The 19365-nt window shown below is 40.4% G+C and overlaps 1 protein-coding gene across 1 annotated transcript; it reads right to left on the bottom strand.

Moving 5' to 3' along the window:
• Positions 1–1364: 1364 nt before the first annotated feature.
• LOC5503808 lies at positions 1365–14408 on the bottom strand. Its single transcript, XM_032372042.2, has 14 exons — positions 14133–14408; positions 13985–14054; positions 12650–12968; positions 8519–8694; positions 8172–8342; positions 7398–7721; positions 7021–7326; positions 6156–6637; positions 5200–5291; positions 4826–4985; positions 4176–4245; positions 3614–3885; positions 2375–2570; positions 1365–1745 (listed from the first exon to the last, which is right to left on the bottom strand). Exons 1-14 carry the CDS (start codon positions 14166–14168, stop codon positions 1474–1476), a joined length of 2946 nt encoding a protein of 981 aa, XP_032227933.2. The 5' UTR covers positions 14169–14408; the 3' UTR covers positions 1365–1473.
• Positions 14409–19365: the final 4957 nt, after the last annotated feature.

The following is a 19365-nucleotide window of genomic DNA, read 5'->3' as shown; positions in this document are numbered from 1 at the left end:
GGGATCCGGAATCCATGAAAAAATGAGATATGGAATCCGGAATCCAGGAAAAAATGAGATATGGAATCCGGAATCCATGAAAAAATGAGATATGGAATCCGGAATCCATGCTGCTGGAATCCGGAATCCACGAGAAAAAACCCACATGGAATCCGGAATCCACACACTAGGATCCGGAATCCAGAACCCTATTGGAGAACCTGTCATGGGGCGATATGCTAATCAAGACATCCCTTGCTTCTTCTTCATTCAATCACACAATGACGGCGGTCCCATCGCACACCGCGCGACCTCAAATATCATTCCCGCGATCCTTCACTCTGCTTTCACCCATATTAGAATCGCAAACTTATTTTGTTTCTCTATAAACACTAGCAGTAAAACATATTAGCAGTTGTAGTTGTACATACTTATAAAGGACAATTTTACCGTTTTCTCGAAGCAGATCGACCTTGGATCAATCTTGAAAAAGCATTTAAACGTTATGTTTCCCCTTAAAATGATCTTTAATGTATATATAGATGCAAATTAGAAACAAAGGAATAATTCTATTTACAGTTCACATGAAGTTCTATCTAGGCCAATTGTAAGCCAACTTTCTAAGCAAATCATTATTGTATTCGTAGCAGGCAAAGTCAGTTTGGGATCCTGTTAAAGGTGCAAAAAGAATTGTTCTTTAAGATTAGATTGGAGACAGTGAATCCCTTCTCTTTTTAAAGAAGAAGGCCAGGACCGTAGCAGGAGGTGCACTGGGGGCACGTGACCCCCAAATATTAAAAAAAATATTTAATGATGATCAGAAGGGGCGTGCCCGTGCCCATATATTTTCTTAATGATTATGCCCCCCCCCCCCCCCCCCCCCAAATCGTACGTGGCCTTCAACGGCGCTGGAAGAGACCTGAGGTTTTTAATATCCTGCGAGCTCTTGCCGACCAACAGCTATATCGCCGTCTGGCTTTCGTTATTTAAATTCCTTGAACCTTTTTTATTGGCCATTTCACTGAAATGGTTGCCAACCACGACACCTCTCCTCAAGGCCAATCAAAAGCACCAAATGTACTTTTTGTTTGAATGAGGGAAGCCAGAAAGCCGTTTAGCAGTTGAGTGGAAGTATTGACGAGAATATTGAATATCGTAGTAAACCTGGGCTACTGTCGGTCTCTCTCCCCAAACACACCCCATTAAGTTAACCTAGTGTAACCGGAGAATGGAGAACCGTTGGTCCATCTAATTAGCGACCAGTTGTTGCAAGCTTGTCGTAAACTGAATGGGAGTAGTATTTACTGACGATTTGTCAGCAGTATATGGAGAGCAGGTAGGTACCTCGACATAGATACTCGGTTATTGCAACACCTTTCCATTTTGTTGTCCATAACGACTAAACAGAACAGTCGCATAAAGTGAAGTCGACTACTTCCTTGACATCGCCAAGTTCCAGTTTCCTTAGCAGGGTTAAGTACTTAAAAAAAAACGTTAAACAGGGGTTCCATAACCATAGGAATTAATGTCAGCTTTCTGTGACGACTCTCGGGGCGACGTGTTCGTGGATGACGTCACAGAGATACGACGATTCACCCTCTGATGGAGAAAGCTTCTTTGCTCTTTCAGATGCTTTACAGTAAGACGTCTTTGAACTGCTTTGCAGTTTTTGTAAAACTCTTCTACAACCATGCGAAGTTCGCTTCGGAAATGCTTGGGATTTGGTCGGTTGATGGACATGTCTAAGCTGTTGTTGTTGTTGTTAGCTAAAAATCAAAGTGTGGGTCAGTTTTCTAGGGGTAGCGATGGGTAGCCGGAGACTTGCCGAGGCGCCGAGACCCGTGTTTCAGAATCCGAGCCCGAGACTTTTGTGAAATATCTGAATCCGAACCCGAGCTTTTTTTTTTTCGAGCTTGTTTTTTGGATAACTTGCTCGAAATATGTCATTAGCCAGATAAACATCAGACAATTAAAAGGATAGTAGAGTTACAATACATTCTTGCTACACTACGAAAAAGGAAGGGAAACCCGTGGTATCGTAAGAACATAAAACAGATCGCGTTTTACAAAGATTGGGGACCTGAGATCGCATTTAAAAATCCGAGATTCCGCGACCGTGGTAAAAAATGCGAGGCTCCGAGACCCTAAAATTTTGGAAAAAAACGAAACTTCGAGACTTGCGTAAAAAAGCGCCGAGATTCCGAGACTTTGCGAATTTTTTGAAATTCCGAGATACCCATCGCTTCCCCTACTGTACGTTTTTCATACGAACGCGCAATAAAATTGGGAGGACACGCCCTACCCCCTCCTTTTTAGTAACGCTTTGCTTTTTGGTAGTGCCTAAATATAATCATATCATAGATCAAAAAATTGGTCAGGAAAAAATAATCTTTACCTCTTATACCAAACCTTGTCTTATTTTTCTCGTTGCAGGTTAAAGTGATTAGGCTGTAAATGCTACCACAAGCTATAAGCCCAAGCAGTAGAGCGACTGAAAAACGCAACGTTCCTCTGAATGTGGGAGTAGAGGGGTTAAAGAAGCTGACTGTCATCTCCTCTGTCGGAGGTAGAGAGGTGGTTGACAAAGTTGACTGAAAAATAAATAAACGAATTCAAATTCTTACTACTGTCAATCACTATCAGTTATCAATCAGCAGTGGCTAGATGCTTACGCCAAGTTGTAGATCTTGGGAAGGGAGGAAAAGGGGAAGGGGGGGGGGGGTCAGGAAGGCTGATGTCAATAACAACAACATTGCTCATAAACAATTCAAATTTACCTTACTTTAAATTTTAACAGGGCCGTAGCTGGCCTCGAAATATTTGAAGGGGGGCACAATACAGAAACATTAAGGAAATACTTGGGGGGGGGGCACCGTCACGCCCTTATTAGCCATTTCCTTATATTTTTTGAAAATAATTCAATAACTCTTAATTCAGCAACGGTTGATCTAAAAACTACTATTTGTTATTACAACTGACTAAGTTCTTTTGAAAGAGGTGTATATAGATAATGATTCTTTGTTTATCATTCTTATGAAACTATATTAAGCTAAGTCACGTGATCCCATTGTCAGTCCCCGCTGGACCCTGTGCACACCCACCCATCCCACCCCACCCCTGCCGGGACTGACTTGACCTACGATGCACCCGATGGCTTGGGCGTGTCCCGAGCTCTGGCAATTCCTTACACCTTTTTACCACCTCACGAATAACAATACCCAGGAAATGTTATACTATAGCTAACATAGATATTCAATCGATTGCGTTAACTCAAAGGTCATATGTTCGTCAGTATTAAAGCGGCGATGTCACCAGTTTACTTCCGGTCGATTATGGAACAATTTCCGTTGACTTTTAACGGAAAACGCAAATGTTTTGAAATGTTTTAAAATTGTAAAAGCGGTGTGTCTATTGGAATTTTCTTTTCTGGGGATGCGACTAATAGTTTAAAGCGGATGGCTTTATGCGAAATCTAATAGATTATTCTATCTTTTGTTGTTTGAGGTTTCGGTCCTCCCTCTGGAAGTACCCTGATGACAATGTCGCTTTAATAGTGACGAACACATGACCTTCGAGTTAACGCAATCGATTGAATATCTATATTAGCCTGGATGCATAAAACCAAATAGCCAACCTTCATCGCTTGGTCTCGCAGGTTGTTTTCTGTCTTCAAAACAAATGGATGCTTTTTTAGATAGTCTTTGAATAGATGGGCAAGCTTGACAGCATCGCCACCCAAATACACTCCATAACTATAGTCCAGATCGAAAACTTTGGCAGGTTTGTATCCCGTGGGAGGGAGGGGATAATCTGTTCTTGCCGCGCTGATCGAGTCGAGCAGTACACCGTTTAGCTGACCAGTGGTGAGGTTAGCGACCATCTCTTCTTGTGTTTTAAAGCCAATACCTAAAATTAACAAAAACCTTCAGCAACAAATATTCACATTGCGTAATATATAATGCTATCATTGCATTTCTTGTAAACTCATGTTATTAAATGGAAAAATCGAATCTATACGCCTAGACTTGTTACAAGTCGACATCGATACTTTAAATGAGCGAATATGAATCGAAGTTTCAAAAGACTTTGGAAAAGTCTACTGTACGCCCACATAATTTAACTTGCAAGTTGAATGGCTCTTTGAAGTCACCAAACACGCAAAGCATTTCAAGCAACAAAAGAAATCGTATACTTACAACGGATCCCGTTAGAGCCGTTGATTTTTGTAGCGACTTTAAACTCCATGGAGCCTTGAATAACACCAATCTGGACACCCCCAAAAATGGTATAAAAATAAGAATAAAAATGAATTACAGATGAAATATTAAATACAGAGAGCGGAAGCAAGAATATACGTTCAGGTGTGGGAGGCTCTGTCCTGCCTTAAATGCGTGGTGGCCTTCTTACATCGAGAAGCGGGCCAATTCTTATTTAGGATCGTTGAATGACTGCACCCCCTCCCCCCCCCCCCCCCCCCCCCCCCCCCGAGCCAACCCTTGATAGGCTCCTGGAGCCTGTTGAAAACCTACCTTTTCAGAGTCCAATCTGATTTTAAAACGCGTACAAAAGTGTCCGCCCCACTGCAGACTTTTTCGTACGTGTCTAAGAATCAGTATGAAAGTTAAGTTTATGAAAATTAGCACAGTGTTCCGAAGTTTACCTATGATGGTCGCCATTCGATCTGGAGCTCTTCAGTAATTTTACGGTTGTTTAAGTGTACCGAATCATCCGCTCTAGAACAACTCTTTAATAAGTTTGCGGATGTTTAAGTGTACCGAAGTTTAACCATACTGGTCACCATTCGATTTAAGTGTACGGAAGTTTACCAATGCTGATCAATACTCACCTTTCCCCCTGACTCTGGATTCTTTGTTAACATGACGATGCTGACACTTAGTGAAGACGTCACCAAGCTCATGAAAATCGACCAGTAGATCAATCCCATTATTATCCAGCCCATCATAAATACGCGGGCAGGCGAAGACACAGGGATGCAATCACCATAGCTGTGGAAAGTAATAAGGAAATACAGAACGCTTACAGTAATAGACCAATGGTGGTGATGGTGGTGGTGGTGGTGGTTGTGGTGAGGGTGATGCTGATGGTGGTATTGATGTGATCATAATGTCCTTCATAATCGTCTGTCCCCTTACAAATAATTCCTCTTACATCAGGACTTAAGTGATTGCTACCTATATCAGTACCTACACCATCACATACCCAACAGAGGCTGTTGATATGAACGCACACCACGACCCTTTTGCTGCTCCTTTGATAAACGACGGATGAAGATCTGGGTTGTGTTTTGCGTCCTTTAAGAAAAAAATAATGTTTGAAATTTCATACACATAAACAATGCGTCGTCAAGGTCTCTAAAAGTTCGATAAAGGCTCCCTGTGGTGGAGCATGCGTAGTTCCTTTGATAAACGACGGATGAAGATCTGGGTTGTGTTTTGCGTCCTTTTAGAAAAAAAAGGTCTGAAATGTCATACACATAAACAATGCGTCGTGAAGGTCTCTAAAAGTTCGATAAAGGCTCCCTGTGGTGGAGCATGCGTAGTTCCTTTGATAAACGACGGATGAAGATCTGGGTTGTGTTTTGCGTCCTTTTAGAAAAAAAAGGTCTGAAATTTCATACACATAAACAATGCGTCGTGAAGGTCTCTAAAAGTTCGATAAAGGCTCCCTGTGGTGGAGCATGCGTAGTTCCTTTGATAAACGACGGATGAAGATCTGGGTTGTGTTTTGCTTCCTTTTAGAAAAAAAAATTGTTTGAAATTTCATACACATAAACAAGGTTAACGGTATTTGGAATGCTTTCAATCACATTTGTTGCACAATACAGGCAAAGCTAAGAGGTCGCGTAATGAGTAAGCTAAAATTTCACACAACGCTATGCACTAGCGGAGTCGTTACGCTTTTAAGAAATATACCAGCTTAAAAGTTACTTTCAACGAATTGACCAATGTGTTACGCAACGTATTCATTGAAGTGTCACGCAACGCCTAAACTTAACTGTCACGCAATAATGTCGCAAACAGAAGCTAATGCCACACAAAGCACATGTGTCGGGTAACGCGTGAGCTAAGATGTCACGCGATACATCGACCTATATATCACGTGACGACCCAGCTTAGATGTCACGCAATTACGTTGAAGCTAACGAAATAACTTACCAAAAACCAAAATATCATCCCGACCAGATATGACGTCACACATAATCCCGCCAGCACCGGTAGGCACTGCAAGATAGATGAGCCCACGGCACTAGCATATACGCCAGCGGATAGCTCCTCAGTTATATAAACAATGGATGACGTCATCTTCATTACAGGCACAAATATGACGTCGTCATCCGGGCTACTCTTGTGGCTGTCCTCAGGAAGTGTCATAGGGAAGCTCAGGTCAGCGGTGTCACGTATCGACTTTCTGACGTCAGAGAGGCTTGGCTTGTGCGCGCTGACATGGGCGAGCCTTAAGGTATCGTAACGAATCACGGTCCTCCTGTGGTGGTGACATAGGCCACACGCATGCGTCGTGAAGGTATCTAAAAGTTCGATAAAGGCTCCCTGTGGTGGAGCATGCGTAGTTGCGTTCATTGTCAACGGAGGCAGTGTCCACCAGTTTGTGAAGAATCTTTTCGGACACCGACAAGTCTCTGAAAAATATGTGTCACATGATTGCTAGCATCGTTTCTTTGTAGCGCCTCGTCTTCTCTTTTTCCAACCCTTTGGGCTTACTGCGCAGGCTACTATACTGTCTAAAATGAAATTAAGATAAGAAATCGAAGGGAATCTTGCAAATTTGGTTTCGTTTTCTGTGTATCGTGTTTCCTTTTATGCAAATGTGGTTTCGTTTGTTGTCGTGAGAATTTCGTTTCGTACAAATTTCGTTTTGTGTCATTTTATGGGGGCCCCTATCTTGAAATTATCAGATCTAAGTTTTAGTTATCATCATAGATCTCCAGCCAACCTATGCAGACACTTCAACCTGCCTGCCTGCACTATATTAATTTTAGTTACAAATATTTTTAACACTTACCCACGTATTTGGGCTCAGAATATGGACCAGTCCCCTCTGCTGTAAATGCAGCCACTCGGACGCTGTAGACCGTGTAGGATTGGAGACCTGGTACTATTGCGCCCATCTCAGGATCCAAAACTCGTATAGTTATCGCGTTCTTGGATCTTGGCTCCTCATCAGCAGTACTGACCGGGTACAGCTGTATATAGTACCCTAGAATGACTCCATTCTGGTCCCCAAGTGGAACAGGGCCCCACTGAACTGAGACCTTGTGAGGGCTTGTCTTATTGACAGCGGACAGGCCGGTGGGCGCGGCGCTTGGAGCTGCGATAACAACAGATCAAAGCCTCAATATCCACACCCTTGCTTTTCATCTCACTCTTAACGTGACCTACCTGTCTGCTCCGTTGTCACGTTAACGCATAATGACGTAATACTCCGGCCGTCACTGGTCAGCGTCGCCACCCTCACGCAGTAATCTCTATGCGCGCGCAGCCCGAGCAACACCACTGAGTGCACGTCAGCTGAGACAATCACGTGACCATTTCCGGAAGAAGAGACCACGTGACTGATTGCACGGCGGGACCTGGAGGATGCCGGGAGTTTTAAGTACATGACGTAAGAGACATTGTATCCTTGAATTGGTTGTGGTTCTGGTCGCCAAGTGACTGTCACCGAGAATGACGAAACGGCAGTTGTAGAGATCACCCTAGGTGGCCCTGTTCAAAAAAAATACTGACGTGATAACTTGATACCCATAAAGCATCGCGGATACACATGTATTATCCGAGAAGCTATTTTCATAGACCGGGCAGAATTTTGCGAAAGAAGCATTAATACTTTATTTTCATGAATTAAAAACTCCTGATTTTGCGCTATTTTCGACTATTCCCGACTATGTGTGCGATTATCTCTAACTGTTTGGCCTGAATTTAACGCCGGATCCTGATCCGGAACAACCACGCATGAAACGTTGTGAGAGAACTGAAGTGTTATTGCATAACTTGAAACATTTGCCGAAACTTACAAATATGAAGATGATGTCTAGATATGATAAAAATACCCGCATCAAACACAAAAAGTTATACCAATACCACAAAAAGTAATGATTCCGCCTAGCGCTAAGCGCTTTTCACGTCGTTGAAAACGTAGCTGGAACGTCTTGTTACCTGGGCAGGGCTTTGATTGACAGGACCGACTCTCCGTACGGTTCATGATGGCAAAGTTAAGGGGCGGGTACTGACACATGGTGTTGTTACGAGTTTGCACGCCACGCCCACACGAAGCGCTGCACGTCGACCAATCACCGCGAGCTAATATTTTCACGTGTTTGGTGGGGTCTAAAAATAGATTGAGAAATAAAAAATAAAATGGAAAATAAATTCCTTTATCTGCTTTAAATATGTATGCAGTTTCTCCTTATACTTTTTTAAACAAATATGACAATGATTTATTTTTGTCTGATTAATGATCAAGACTGTCAATAAACACACAAAAGAAGATAACAAACACCCACCTGTTTCAAATTGAACGAGATACTTATCGGTCAGCGGAAGCATTATTGTTCCATCCGGGAACTCAGCTCCGACTGACACGTGATCCAGTCCTTGCACCTGCACCATGATGACTTGCAAAAAGTAGAACGAGCCCCCTGTCAGCGGTATTTCTTCACTTATTTGCTGTGATGGATATCTGAAAATAAGTTCAAGGGTGTGTTTAACCATGGAACTAGAAAGAGCTTAAAAGCACTCCATGGTTATACGCTATGTCAATCACACAGTTATCTAAAAAAATAATTGAGAGAGTGCAAAATTTTTGATAAAACAAAAGACGAGGTATTGTAATGAATAAAAGCTTCCAGAGAGCAAGGCTGGAAATAGATATTTTCATTTCTCTAATATTTCAAGGGTATATTTTCTTTATTTCAGGTTTGAGAAAATATATTGACTTGGATTCTCATTTACGGTCGATAAATTGTTAACATTCATGTATTGGATAAAGAACAATTTGAGTGCCTTCAACTCGGATATTTCAAGATATTTAAAGGTTGATTTCAGCAAATGTCCTATATCAGAGCCGTAATTCAATCATTGACAAGCTACTGCATGGCACATAGCGAAAAATGAAATGCTTTTAAGTTGATCTATCGATATTCTTCGCGAAAGAGTCTCTGAATCCGGAATATGAGTCAAGACATCACGTGACTTTTTGGGTGGCAAACTCGCGCGGGCTCCGATTTTTGGCGGGAAGCATCAACAGTGCCGTACATTACCATTTTTGGTCATATCGATTTACCTACTTATTATGCAAATATTCAAAATGGCCGCGCGGAGTTTGAAACTTGAATTTGTTTTGTTAGCGAGACGTCGCATCGCAAAATGCGATCAAAACAGCAAAATATCCTGCTCTATACCAAGTTTGATATTTGATTGATGAGTTCCTGTGCTCGAAAGTAAAATATCGTTTGGGAAACCTTTTCAAATTGAGCGCTTTTATTGGAGACTGCCGTAGAATCGAACTCTTTTAGTAATGTTTACGTTTAGAAAAAGAGAAATATGAGTGTTATGGACCAAATTCTACGGTTTAGAACCTTGACAGGACTAAACTAGGATAAATGAGGATCATGGCATACTAAAACAATTGTCACCACAAGCCGAAACGAGTGCCCACAGGGTATGGTGAAAATTGAGGAGAGCGGAGGTTGAATTGTGAGGACGAAAGTGCGAGTCAAGGCCCAACGTCTATAATTAAACAGGGAAAAATCGCCGAAGAATAGGTATGAAAATTCGTGTCAACATTTAGCCGAAAAGCATTTTACCCTACCCTTGTCTCTCGGGGGTTCGCTTCTTATCATTCTTTAGCAAAATATCTTGCCCTGCGACCACCACAACAACATGGGGGGGGGGGGGGGGCACTCTAGCTGTAAACATGACTGTTGGTTCCGACAGATACGAACATTTTATGCCCCCAAAAGAATGGAACCGCGCCACCCCTAAGAATATACCCGCATCTGAACTCTATACCCAAAACTCCACCAAGAATAGATAGCCCCCCCCCCCTTCCCCCCAAAAAAGTAACCCAAATCTGAGTTCTATTCGTAAAACATACAAAAGCTTGAAACTTGCCAGTCCCATAAAAAAAGTTTTAGAAGGAAAATTTGCTTATCAAATTTAATTTATTTTTATTCCCTTTTATATAAAAAAAAACTTTATCCTCCTCACCTCCAAGGCCTAGTCATCAAACCCGGTACAATTTTACTTCCTTGTCTTCGCACCTTGTGTGAGCACACCACATGTGACATGCCCTCAGTCATCACAACCTCACTCCCCTTACCATGCATTTCTCAACCTTTAATTTTACACTCTATGCCTTTTCCTATTTGTCTGCACACACCATAAAATAGACCTCATTGAGTAAGCGCATTACATAGCCACTCAAACCAGTGCCCCCTCTAAAATCTAATGCTAGAGAGGCATAATATGTTAAAATAAGCATTTGCAATGAGAACTTTTTGATGAATTAGCCCCCCCTACTCATCCTCAAAAATACCCAAACCTGAGTTCTATACGTAAAATATACCAAGCATAGAAACTTACCTCCCAAACAAATAACCAAACCTAAATTCTATAGCCCAAGCATACAAAATCTTGCTATAAGGGAGCTTCAACTCTCAGATTTGCTTATTAAATAAAATCAATTTTATTCCATTTTTATAAAAAAAGACAACAAACAAACTCTGTGCAATAGGCACTGAGATAAAAATGGGCCTGAAGTGTCACCAAATATAAATATTTATTTGCCATACAGTATGATATCTATTACTGCACAATCATATTCCTAGAATCTCCAAGGCCTAGTAATAAAACCTGGTGCAAGAGGGGTAAAAAGAAGGGCATAATGTGCTAAAATAAGCATTTGCGATAAGGACTTTTTGTCAAATTAGCCCCCCTCCCAAAAAAAAAAACAAACAAACAAAAATACCCAAACCTGAGTTCTATACATAAAATATACCAAGTATAGAAACTTACCTCCCAAACAATTACTCAAACCTATATACCCCAAACATATAAATTCTTAATATCACTATAGTTTTAAAAGGGAGCTTCAACACTCAGACTTGCCTATCAAATCAAATTAATTTAATTCCCTTTTTATAAAAAAAGACTCTTTGCGCATATAATAGAGACTCGAGAAAAAAAATAAGCCTGAAGTATCACCAAATATGAATATATATTTTCCATATGATATCTGCTCTAGTGAAGCTTGGAGCCTCTGGTACCCAGGGTATGACTACACTCCCATTCTCCTATTATCTCCAAGGCCTAGTAATCAAACATGGTACAAGTTCACTTCATCTTCACAACCTGTGTCAGCACCCTTAGTCACCACCCCTTTGCCCTTACCATGCCTTTTCCTCACCCTAGTTTACACTTTATGTCTTTTTCCATTTGTCTGCACACACAATGAAATACACCCTCAATGGCTCTAACTTGGTGTTAGAACCTGTGTATTAAGCACGATTTGTGTCACAAAACTTCCTTTTTTAATAAAATGAATCATGATGAAAACAGAGCTGGATACAATGAAGTCCTTTGGGGATGGTTCTGACACTGAGGTATACACACACCCCTCATTGAATAAGCACATTACATAGCCCCTCAAACAAGTGCCCCCCTCTGGAATCCATTTATAAAAAAGCCATAATGTGAGCATTTGTGGTAAGGACTTTTTTTTACAACGAGTAATAGCAAACTAATGCAGCAATGAATAATGACTGCCATTCCTGAGATTTACTGATCATAGCAAATCTGTTTATTCCAGGATCAAATATAAACATTTAAACAGTACTTTCATGTAGTGTCTTTAAATTGCATACAATAAACAGTGACTCGCGGCCAATCTGTATACTAATTAGCTTCATTTTTTTTAATGAGACTCGCTGCCATTCTGTATAAGATTCATTTTAGTTTCAATATCCCAGCTAAATTTTTTTCTTGAAGTGTCTTCATTCCGAGTGCGAAAGTAAGATAAATCCAGGGAAATTTTGTGCATTTGTATGACTTGATGAAACGTACAACTAGATAATTGGTGATCAATGTTATAGCCTGCTAGCAGTGGCTTACCCTTCCGCGTTCATTACAGTACGATTCGGTGAAGTCGTAAAAATAACCCTGCAAATGAGGTCTGTTGCCGATGAGAAACAACACAAATAGGGTATATATGACGCACTGAGTCGGTGAAATCCCTGCTTAAACAGATAAGAAGAAATCACTGCTAGCAGAGAGTTAAAAAGCGGCGTTCAACATGATTTTACCGATTCGACGGAACCGCCATTTTGTTTTCCCACTTTGAGTTGAGGCGTGTCCGCGTGAGACTGGGCATAGTAATACTCATCTCTGATTGGTTAATCAGATTGTTTATCAAATATAACCAAAAATGGTAATGTTCCGCACTGATCAACAAAAAGCTTACGAATTAGCCAGAAAGATTCTATGTCAGAAAGTTTTTCTTTCATATCGAAATATTTTTTTTGCGACGCTCTCTGGCGTGACGGTCAGAATCCACTGTGTTTATTTTGGCGTAAGTTTGCTACTAAAAAAGTCAATTGGTTCTTAGTGCAAGTGGCCAATAAATTACGAATACTAACGTTTTCCAGCGCCTGTAGTTGGTCCAGTCCTTTACCCAAGCAACCGTCCGCATGTTGTTCACGTGATGGTCTGTGCTGATTGACAGCTTACACTGGTCGTCACATGACAAGTAGAATACGTAGTTCCCAGTCTCTGGCGCCACGAAGTACGTTGTGAGCCGCTGACCATAGTACCATTCCCTTTTCCCAGGGTCGTCGAAAATTGGGCGAAATTCCACCGTGTCTGGGTGGTGTGGGTAGCGAAAGTCGGATTCTAAGCCACTTAACGTCCCTTCTACTATAAGGTTTTTCCAGATCTCTTGCCGAACTCCACGGTATTCTGAAAAAGAGCTAGCAATGAGGGGGGTTTGACCAATATTATCACTTTTTTTATGAATCCGACTTGAATCTAAAGGGCACCGAAACAAAACAAAACAAAACAAAACAAAACAAAACAAAACAAAACAAAACAAAACAAAACAAAACAAAATAAAATAAAATAAAAATATTCTGAAGTTTTCGGGTGTCCAGAAATTAAACCATTTTCTCCCCCTTCCCCGTCGGGTTATTTAATTAGCACTCCCTTAAAAGCCAAAACATCCCACCCCCTAGATCCGTAACGGTAAGTTAAATATGTTTTCCATTTTGCATAGCATTACACTTCTGGATCTAATAGGAACATTCAAAACATTTGACAGTCATAATATATTTACCATAATAGATAATATCAATTTAATGATAAATTATCCATGTATCATTTTATGGTTTTAGTGACGGAACCCTCTTTTAATAGTACGGTTTTTTTTTTCACCGCGATTTAGATTTTTTTCGCTTCTGAAAGAACTTTTGAGTCGAGAACTCCGGCTCCCTGACGCCTATTTGCAGCAGTTGATAAAAATTACCTCACAGTGGAGGAAGATTTTCCCTCCTTTCGGAGAGATCTAAGCTATCATTAACTGTTTATTTGGAAAATAAAAAGATGTGATGATAACAATCCCTTTGATCAATTCTAATTTGAAGTGTATATATGTTTGGTTTTCTTTAGATTGATTTTGGTTATCTCGCAGAAGAAATTATCAGGTTTTTAAAAAAATGACATGAACTGTCCTTATTATCAATGTTTAAAAAAAATGAAAATGTTGACTAAATACTATTACTACTTTTATTAATATTATTAAGTTTTGTTTTGTTTTTATTATTATTTTTTTATAAAAAGGGCTGATACTATTGCTTGTAACTATTTAAAGCAAAAAGGAAAACGATTTCTCGGCATGTATGTAGTTGTACAACAAGGGTTTGGGAGATATAGACCTTTTTGAAATAGTTAAGCATTTAAAGTATGCCATTTCTACCCACCTTTTGAAACACAACCCATAACTTCCTTAAAAGACGCAGAAACTACCACGGGGCATCTTCCAAGAAAAACCTTAACAAAAAAACGGAAAAATAAAGTACATTTAAAGATAAAGTCTGAATCTTGTTTTGTGTAAAGAAACTTACTTACCAAATAGAGAAAGATGCCAGCGACGCAAATATTCATGAATGATGCCTATATAGATGGGAGCTGAGTGTAATTTCTTCGTAGATTGGCTGCAGTATGACGAAAAAAACATTTGTTCATAACGGCTTGCATAAAAAACTATCCAAGCAACATAAAGAGAGTCTGGAGCTTTAAAACACGTCCTTCATTCCGTGAGATAGCCCCACAACTTTATCTTTATGGAACTCATTAAAAATAAGAGCTAGCATTTAGTTCAGTCAAATTAGTTATTTCTTAAATCATTATCTTGGCATATTACCAGGTCACTGTCTCGCCACAGGTGACGCGTAACTATCAACTAACAGGGAATATAAATAGGGTCGTTACGGTGCATTTAAAAGCTTGGACCTTTTTTCAATATTCAGTGCGATATTGCTACTATTAAAATCCTCCTTTTATGCTGCAGCAGCTTCCAAATCTCCTGAACAATTGTTCTACAAAAGAACTTAACACCTTAATTTCTAAAAAAGAGGAACCAATGGAACGTATTCATAAAGCAGGCTTTCAAAGTTAAGCTGTTTTTATTCTTTCAAGAATCCACACTCATTGTTAGCTCGTGAAAATAGCGCAAACATCGGCTAGCATGACTAGTGAAGTCTCGTTCGTGTGACCACAAGACATTGGAATGCAGGAAGCGCCAATTTTGCTGAGCCAGCGTTTCATCAGCAATGCTGGCTCTGTTTGCAAGAACTTTACAATTTAGGTTACTGCATTGTGGATACCCCTGCAGTGGGGGAAGATTCAACTGCACATTTACCCAAAGGGTTCGCGAGGAAACTATTCAAGCTTTGCCAGCTACCAGTTGTGATGAATGAAAACGCAGGTGATATTGTGAAATTAAACTGTTTTCTTCATATGAAATCATTTCAGATGAAAAACATTGTCGATCAATGATAACACACACATCTTTTTTCTTGATAAGGATGCAGTCTACCTTTCTCAACAAAGTCAACTCTAAAAATGACTGTATTACACTCCTTTTTTTATAGGAACCGTCCAGCCTGGGATCCCGCCAAAATTTAAGAACATGCCAAGGCTTAGATAGCAGCAAAATATTTTTTGATTAGAGTGATCGCTCTAAAAATGAAGAATCAAATTGTGCTCATACTAGCGACTTAAATACTATTGTTATTGATTATTTGTGTAGTTCTGTTTTTACTTAGCTGGTGTGTATGATTTCAGGTCACTGAAATTTTAGAACATCCATAAGAACGTTTTCAGCCTTAAAATGCTCCAAAAATAAGAACGGTTCAGCCTCAACTGAAAATTAGACCTTCTTCTATAAAAAAAGAGTGTATCTATTTTCCTGTATGTCGAACAAATAGAATAAAATTATTGTGTTATAATAACGAAAATAAAACGTCTAGATTCAGTGTTAAAGGATTTTCAACGCGATGCCAGAAAGTAAAACAATTCATCTCTAGCTTGCTAACATACGAATATATGTACGATTCCGACGGGGAAGGGGGATAGATGGAGAGGATGGTGTTGTTCAACTTCCACATCTCCACAAACATTTCATGCCTCGAGTCGACGAAAATGTATTTTAGAAATTTTTGCATAAAATTTGAGCGCGGTTTTGGTTTTGGCCTTCAGTAACTCAAAATTTTCCGAGAGGAATCATCTGTTCCTCCCAGCACCATTTTTGCCCTCCATTATGAACTACCGCCGTCTCTTAGTACCATCTAAATGTTTATCTTTTTATGACCATTGCATTATTACAAATGGCTTGTTTTAGAAATCATTTTTATGGAAGCACCTGCAATGTAAAACATATTCCAAGATTGTGTTTTCGAATCTAATGATCAATACTCGTTTTTTCTAGATTGTTTAATGACTGTTTTTAGTTAATAAGTCTCCTCATACGATTCTTGACTTGAAAAATTGCCATCATATACTCAGAAATCTAGATGTATTTTTTGCCTTATATTTACTTCTATGTCCTTTAGAACGAATAAGCCTTTTTTGTGTTTTTGTTTCTGGTAGACCCTCAATTACCTGAACCACATAGATTGTTTTTATATTACCCATGGAAAAGAGTCTGGAAATCTGTTTTACAGTGCAACAAGAGAATGTTTTTTTTTTTTCATCTTTCTTTTCCTTGAACCCTGCCCCCTTCTCTCTGACTTCTCTATGGTTTATATTTAAATTGCTGATTGCCTTTATTTAAATTCCATACAATCACATTATTATGGCCAGTTACAGGAGGTGGAATTTCCGGGGAATGATGTCGATCGGCTACTCCTTTGTTTTTGTCTACAAATTAAGAACACACCAGTATTTGCAAGAAAACTTCAAAATAACATTTCAAGACTGATGCCTTATTGATGCACGAGGAAAAATCCGTGTTTTGAGGTAGTGTCTTCATTAAGAGTGCGTGTCTTCACCGAGCGTGTCTATTTCATCGAGCGTGTCTTTACAAAGATTGTCTCTACTGAGCGTGTCTTCACAAAGATTGTCTGAACGTGTTTACACTGATCGTGTCTTCACTGAGTGTGTCTCTACATAGCGTGTTTTCCATTAAGCTTGTCATTACTGGGCGCGTCTTTATAGAGCGTGTCTTTACAGAGCGTCTCTACCGAGCGTGTTTTCACTGAGTGTATCTTCACCGAGCTTGTCCTTCACTGAGCGTGTCTTTACTGGGCGTCTCTTAACCGAGAGTGTAACAACAGAGCGTGTCTTCACTAAGAATGTCTTCACTGAGTGTGTCTTCACTGAGTGAGTCTTCACTGAGCGTGTCTTCAACGAGCGTATCTTCACCGAGCATGTCTCTACCCGGCGCGTCTTCACTGAGCATTTCTCTACCGAGCGTGTCTTCACTGAGCGGGTCTTTACCGAGCGTGTCTATGCCGAGCGATTCTCTGCCGAGCGTGTCTCTACCGAGCGTGTCTTTACTGAGCGGGTCTTAAATGAGCGTGTCTCTACCGAGTGTGTTTTCACCGAGCGTGTAACTACGGAGCGTGTTTTCACAGAGCGGGTCTTTACTGAGCGTGTCTTTACCGAGCGTGTTTTTACTGAGCGTGTAACTACCGAGCGTGTTTTTACTGAGCCTATCTAGAAATTATTGACAAGAGTTCGCAGAATATTAAAAATTATCTTGAGTTTCTCTTCATTTCATTCTATTTGTTTGCCACATTAACATCTATTTACAGTCATGCAATTGCAAAAATCTTGGATGGCGAGGAGTCCCCTCGAAAACATCAGGCTTAACAGTCCATCCCAATTATATGGCACAACTTCTACCCTGGGTACCAGAGCCTCCAGACTTTTGTCGTCCAGTGGACGAGAGAAGTCTGGAGGCTTTGGTCCCCAGGGTAACAACTTTGTTCCCACGACTTTGTTTTACGTTTACGCGATCTACGCAGGCACGTATGAATTTCTGAGGGGTCCAGTCCATCCCAATTATATGGCACAACTTCTACCCTGGGTACCAGAGCCTCCAGACTTTTGTCGTCCAGTGGACGAGAGAAGTCTGGAGGCTCTGGTCCCCAGGGTAACAACTTTGTTCCCACGACTTTGTTTTACGTTTACGCGATCTACGAAGGCATGTATGAATTTCTGGGGGGGATGCGCAGTCATAGGTATTATATTGAAAATGCATGGAATTTGACGATCCTCTAATAAGAAATGAATTACTTTCCCGAGGCGAGGAGGGAGAGGATTTGGTCGCACACCCTGCGCACCCCTCTGTGTACGCACTATTTATTGTACACACGAACCTTGAATTTTTAAATACACATTATGACTTCGTACTTAAAACCCACGACTTTGCACCCGCGTCATACCCACAATACACGTACACACAATACACGACGCACGTCCATAGTACCTGACTTCGTACTCACGACTTTGCAATCGTGACCTAAGGCCTTAGGTCACGAAAAAATGTCCGGCAAATAGGAGACTTGCGCTAAGAGATCACGTGACCTTTCTGGGTGGCAAATTCAAACTAAAATTATCACAGAAATGCCCGTCACACCAGAAAACGACGAAAAAATAAAATCTTCAAATGAAACTAAACCCTTTCTGAAAAAAAAATCTAGCAATTTTTGTTATCACTGAATAAGTTGCTTTTAGTTATTTTGCCGCTAAAAGCCTGTGCGCGCAATAGTTTGTCACCCAAACAGTCAGGTAATCGCTAAGCGCAAGTCCCTATCGTCGCGTGTAGATCAGACTTTATGTCACCCTTACGTGCATGATTTATAGCCGAGGGCAAGGTAGCAGAATAACATTGACTCGTGTTAATGGTTTTATTCAGGAAAATCCACCTCCAATTACTTCCGCGATGTTTGTCTATTACTAAAAGAGGGATTTCAATTAGAGCATGGAGCAAGGGGGATTATCGAGGAGTTACAGAGGGAGTAGTATTATGATCTCTATCTTACTTAAATCCTAAGATATTAGGGTAACAATGACAAACTAAAATAGTATGTCTGACTTTTAGTGTGCATCTTTGATATCATGTGTGTTGATTACCTACTTGATCAGGCCCGTACCCAGGACTTTTCTTCGGGGGGTGCGAAATCCGAAAAAGTTGATCTAATTTTTCCAGGGGGAAGGGGGAGGGAGGGAGTTCTCTGATAAAAATCTAATTACCTCCGAAAGAACAAAAAGGGATTTTTTATGCCTTTGCAGTATCTCCACGGGATTGTCGAATTTGGCTATATATCAGAGTGGTCTGGCTTATGATTTTTAGTTTTGTCTACAAATAGCACGTCTATTGAGAATCAAAAGTGGACCTTCGGCCGTTGTGGGGGGCAGTGTTCGCACCCCCTGCACCCCCCTGGGTACGGACCTGTTGATCCCAAAAAAAAAAAAAACCTTTCATGCCCTGCGCTCAATTTTGAATTAGTTAAAATTCAATCGTTTTTGTATTCCAAAGAAACTATAGAAAAGCCTAGAATTTTATTTCTAACATAGTTTCGAACATAGTTTCTTCGTTTACTTATTTCTCTGTGAGCTGATGGCTACAACTAGTAAGCATGGATCTACTAGTTTGTTAACTCTTTCCAAAGATTCATGCTTTCCAAAACAAAAAAAACAACAACAACAGAGGATCAATAAGGCATCTTTTTACGGTGGCAAACATTCGACACCACAAAAAAGGAGACCATTCAGATGTTCACATCTCCTGTAGTCTCATCACAACAAGACACATTTTTACTTTTGAGACACCAGAAAGGAAGGAAGGCCGGTC

This window comes from Nematostella vectensis, chromosome 9 (genome assembly GCF_932526225.1).
Source record: "Nematostella vectensis chromosome 9, jaNemVect1.1, whole genome shotgun sequence".
NCBI classification, from domain to species: domain Eukaryota; kingdom Metazoa; phylum Cnidaria; class Anthozoa; order Actiniaria; family Edwardsiidae; genus Nematostella; species Nematostella vectensis.
The sequence above is the reverse complement of the archived record's forward strand: the minus strand, read 5'-3'. Positions and strand labels throughout refer to the sequence as shown.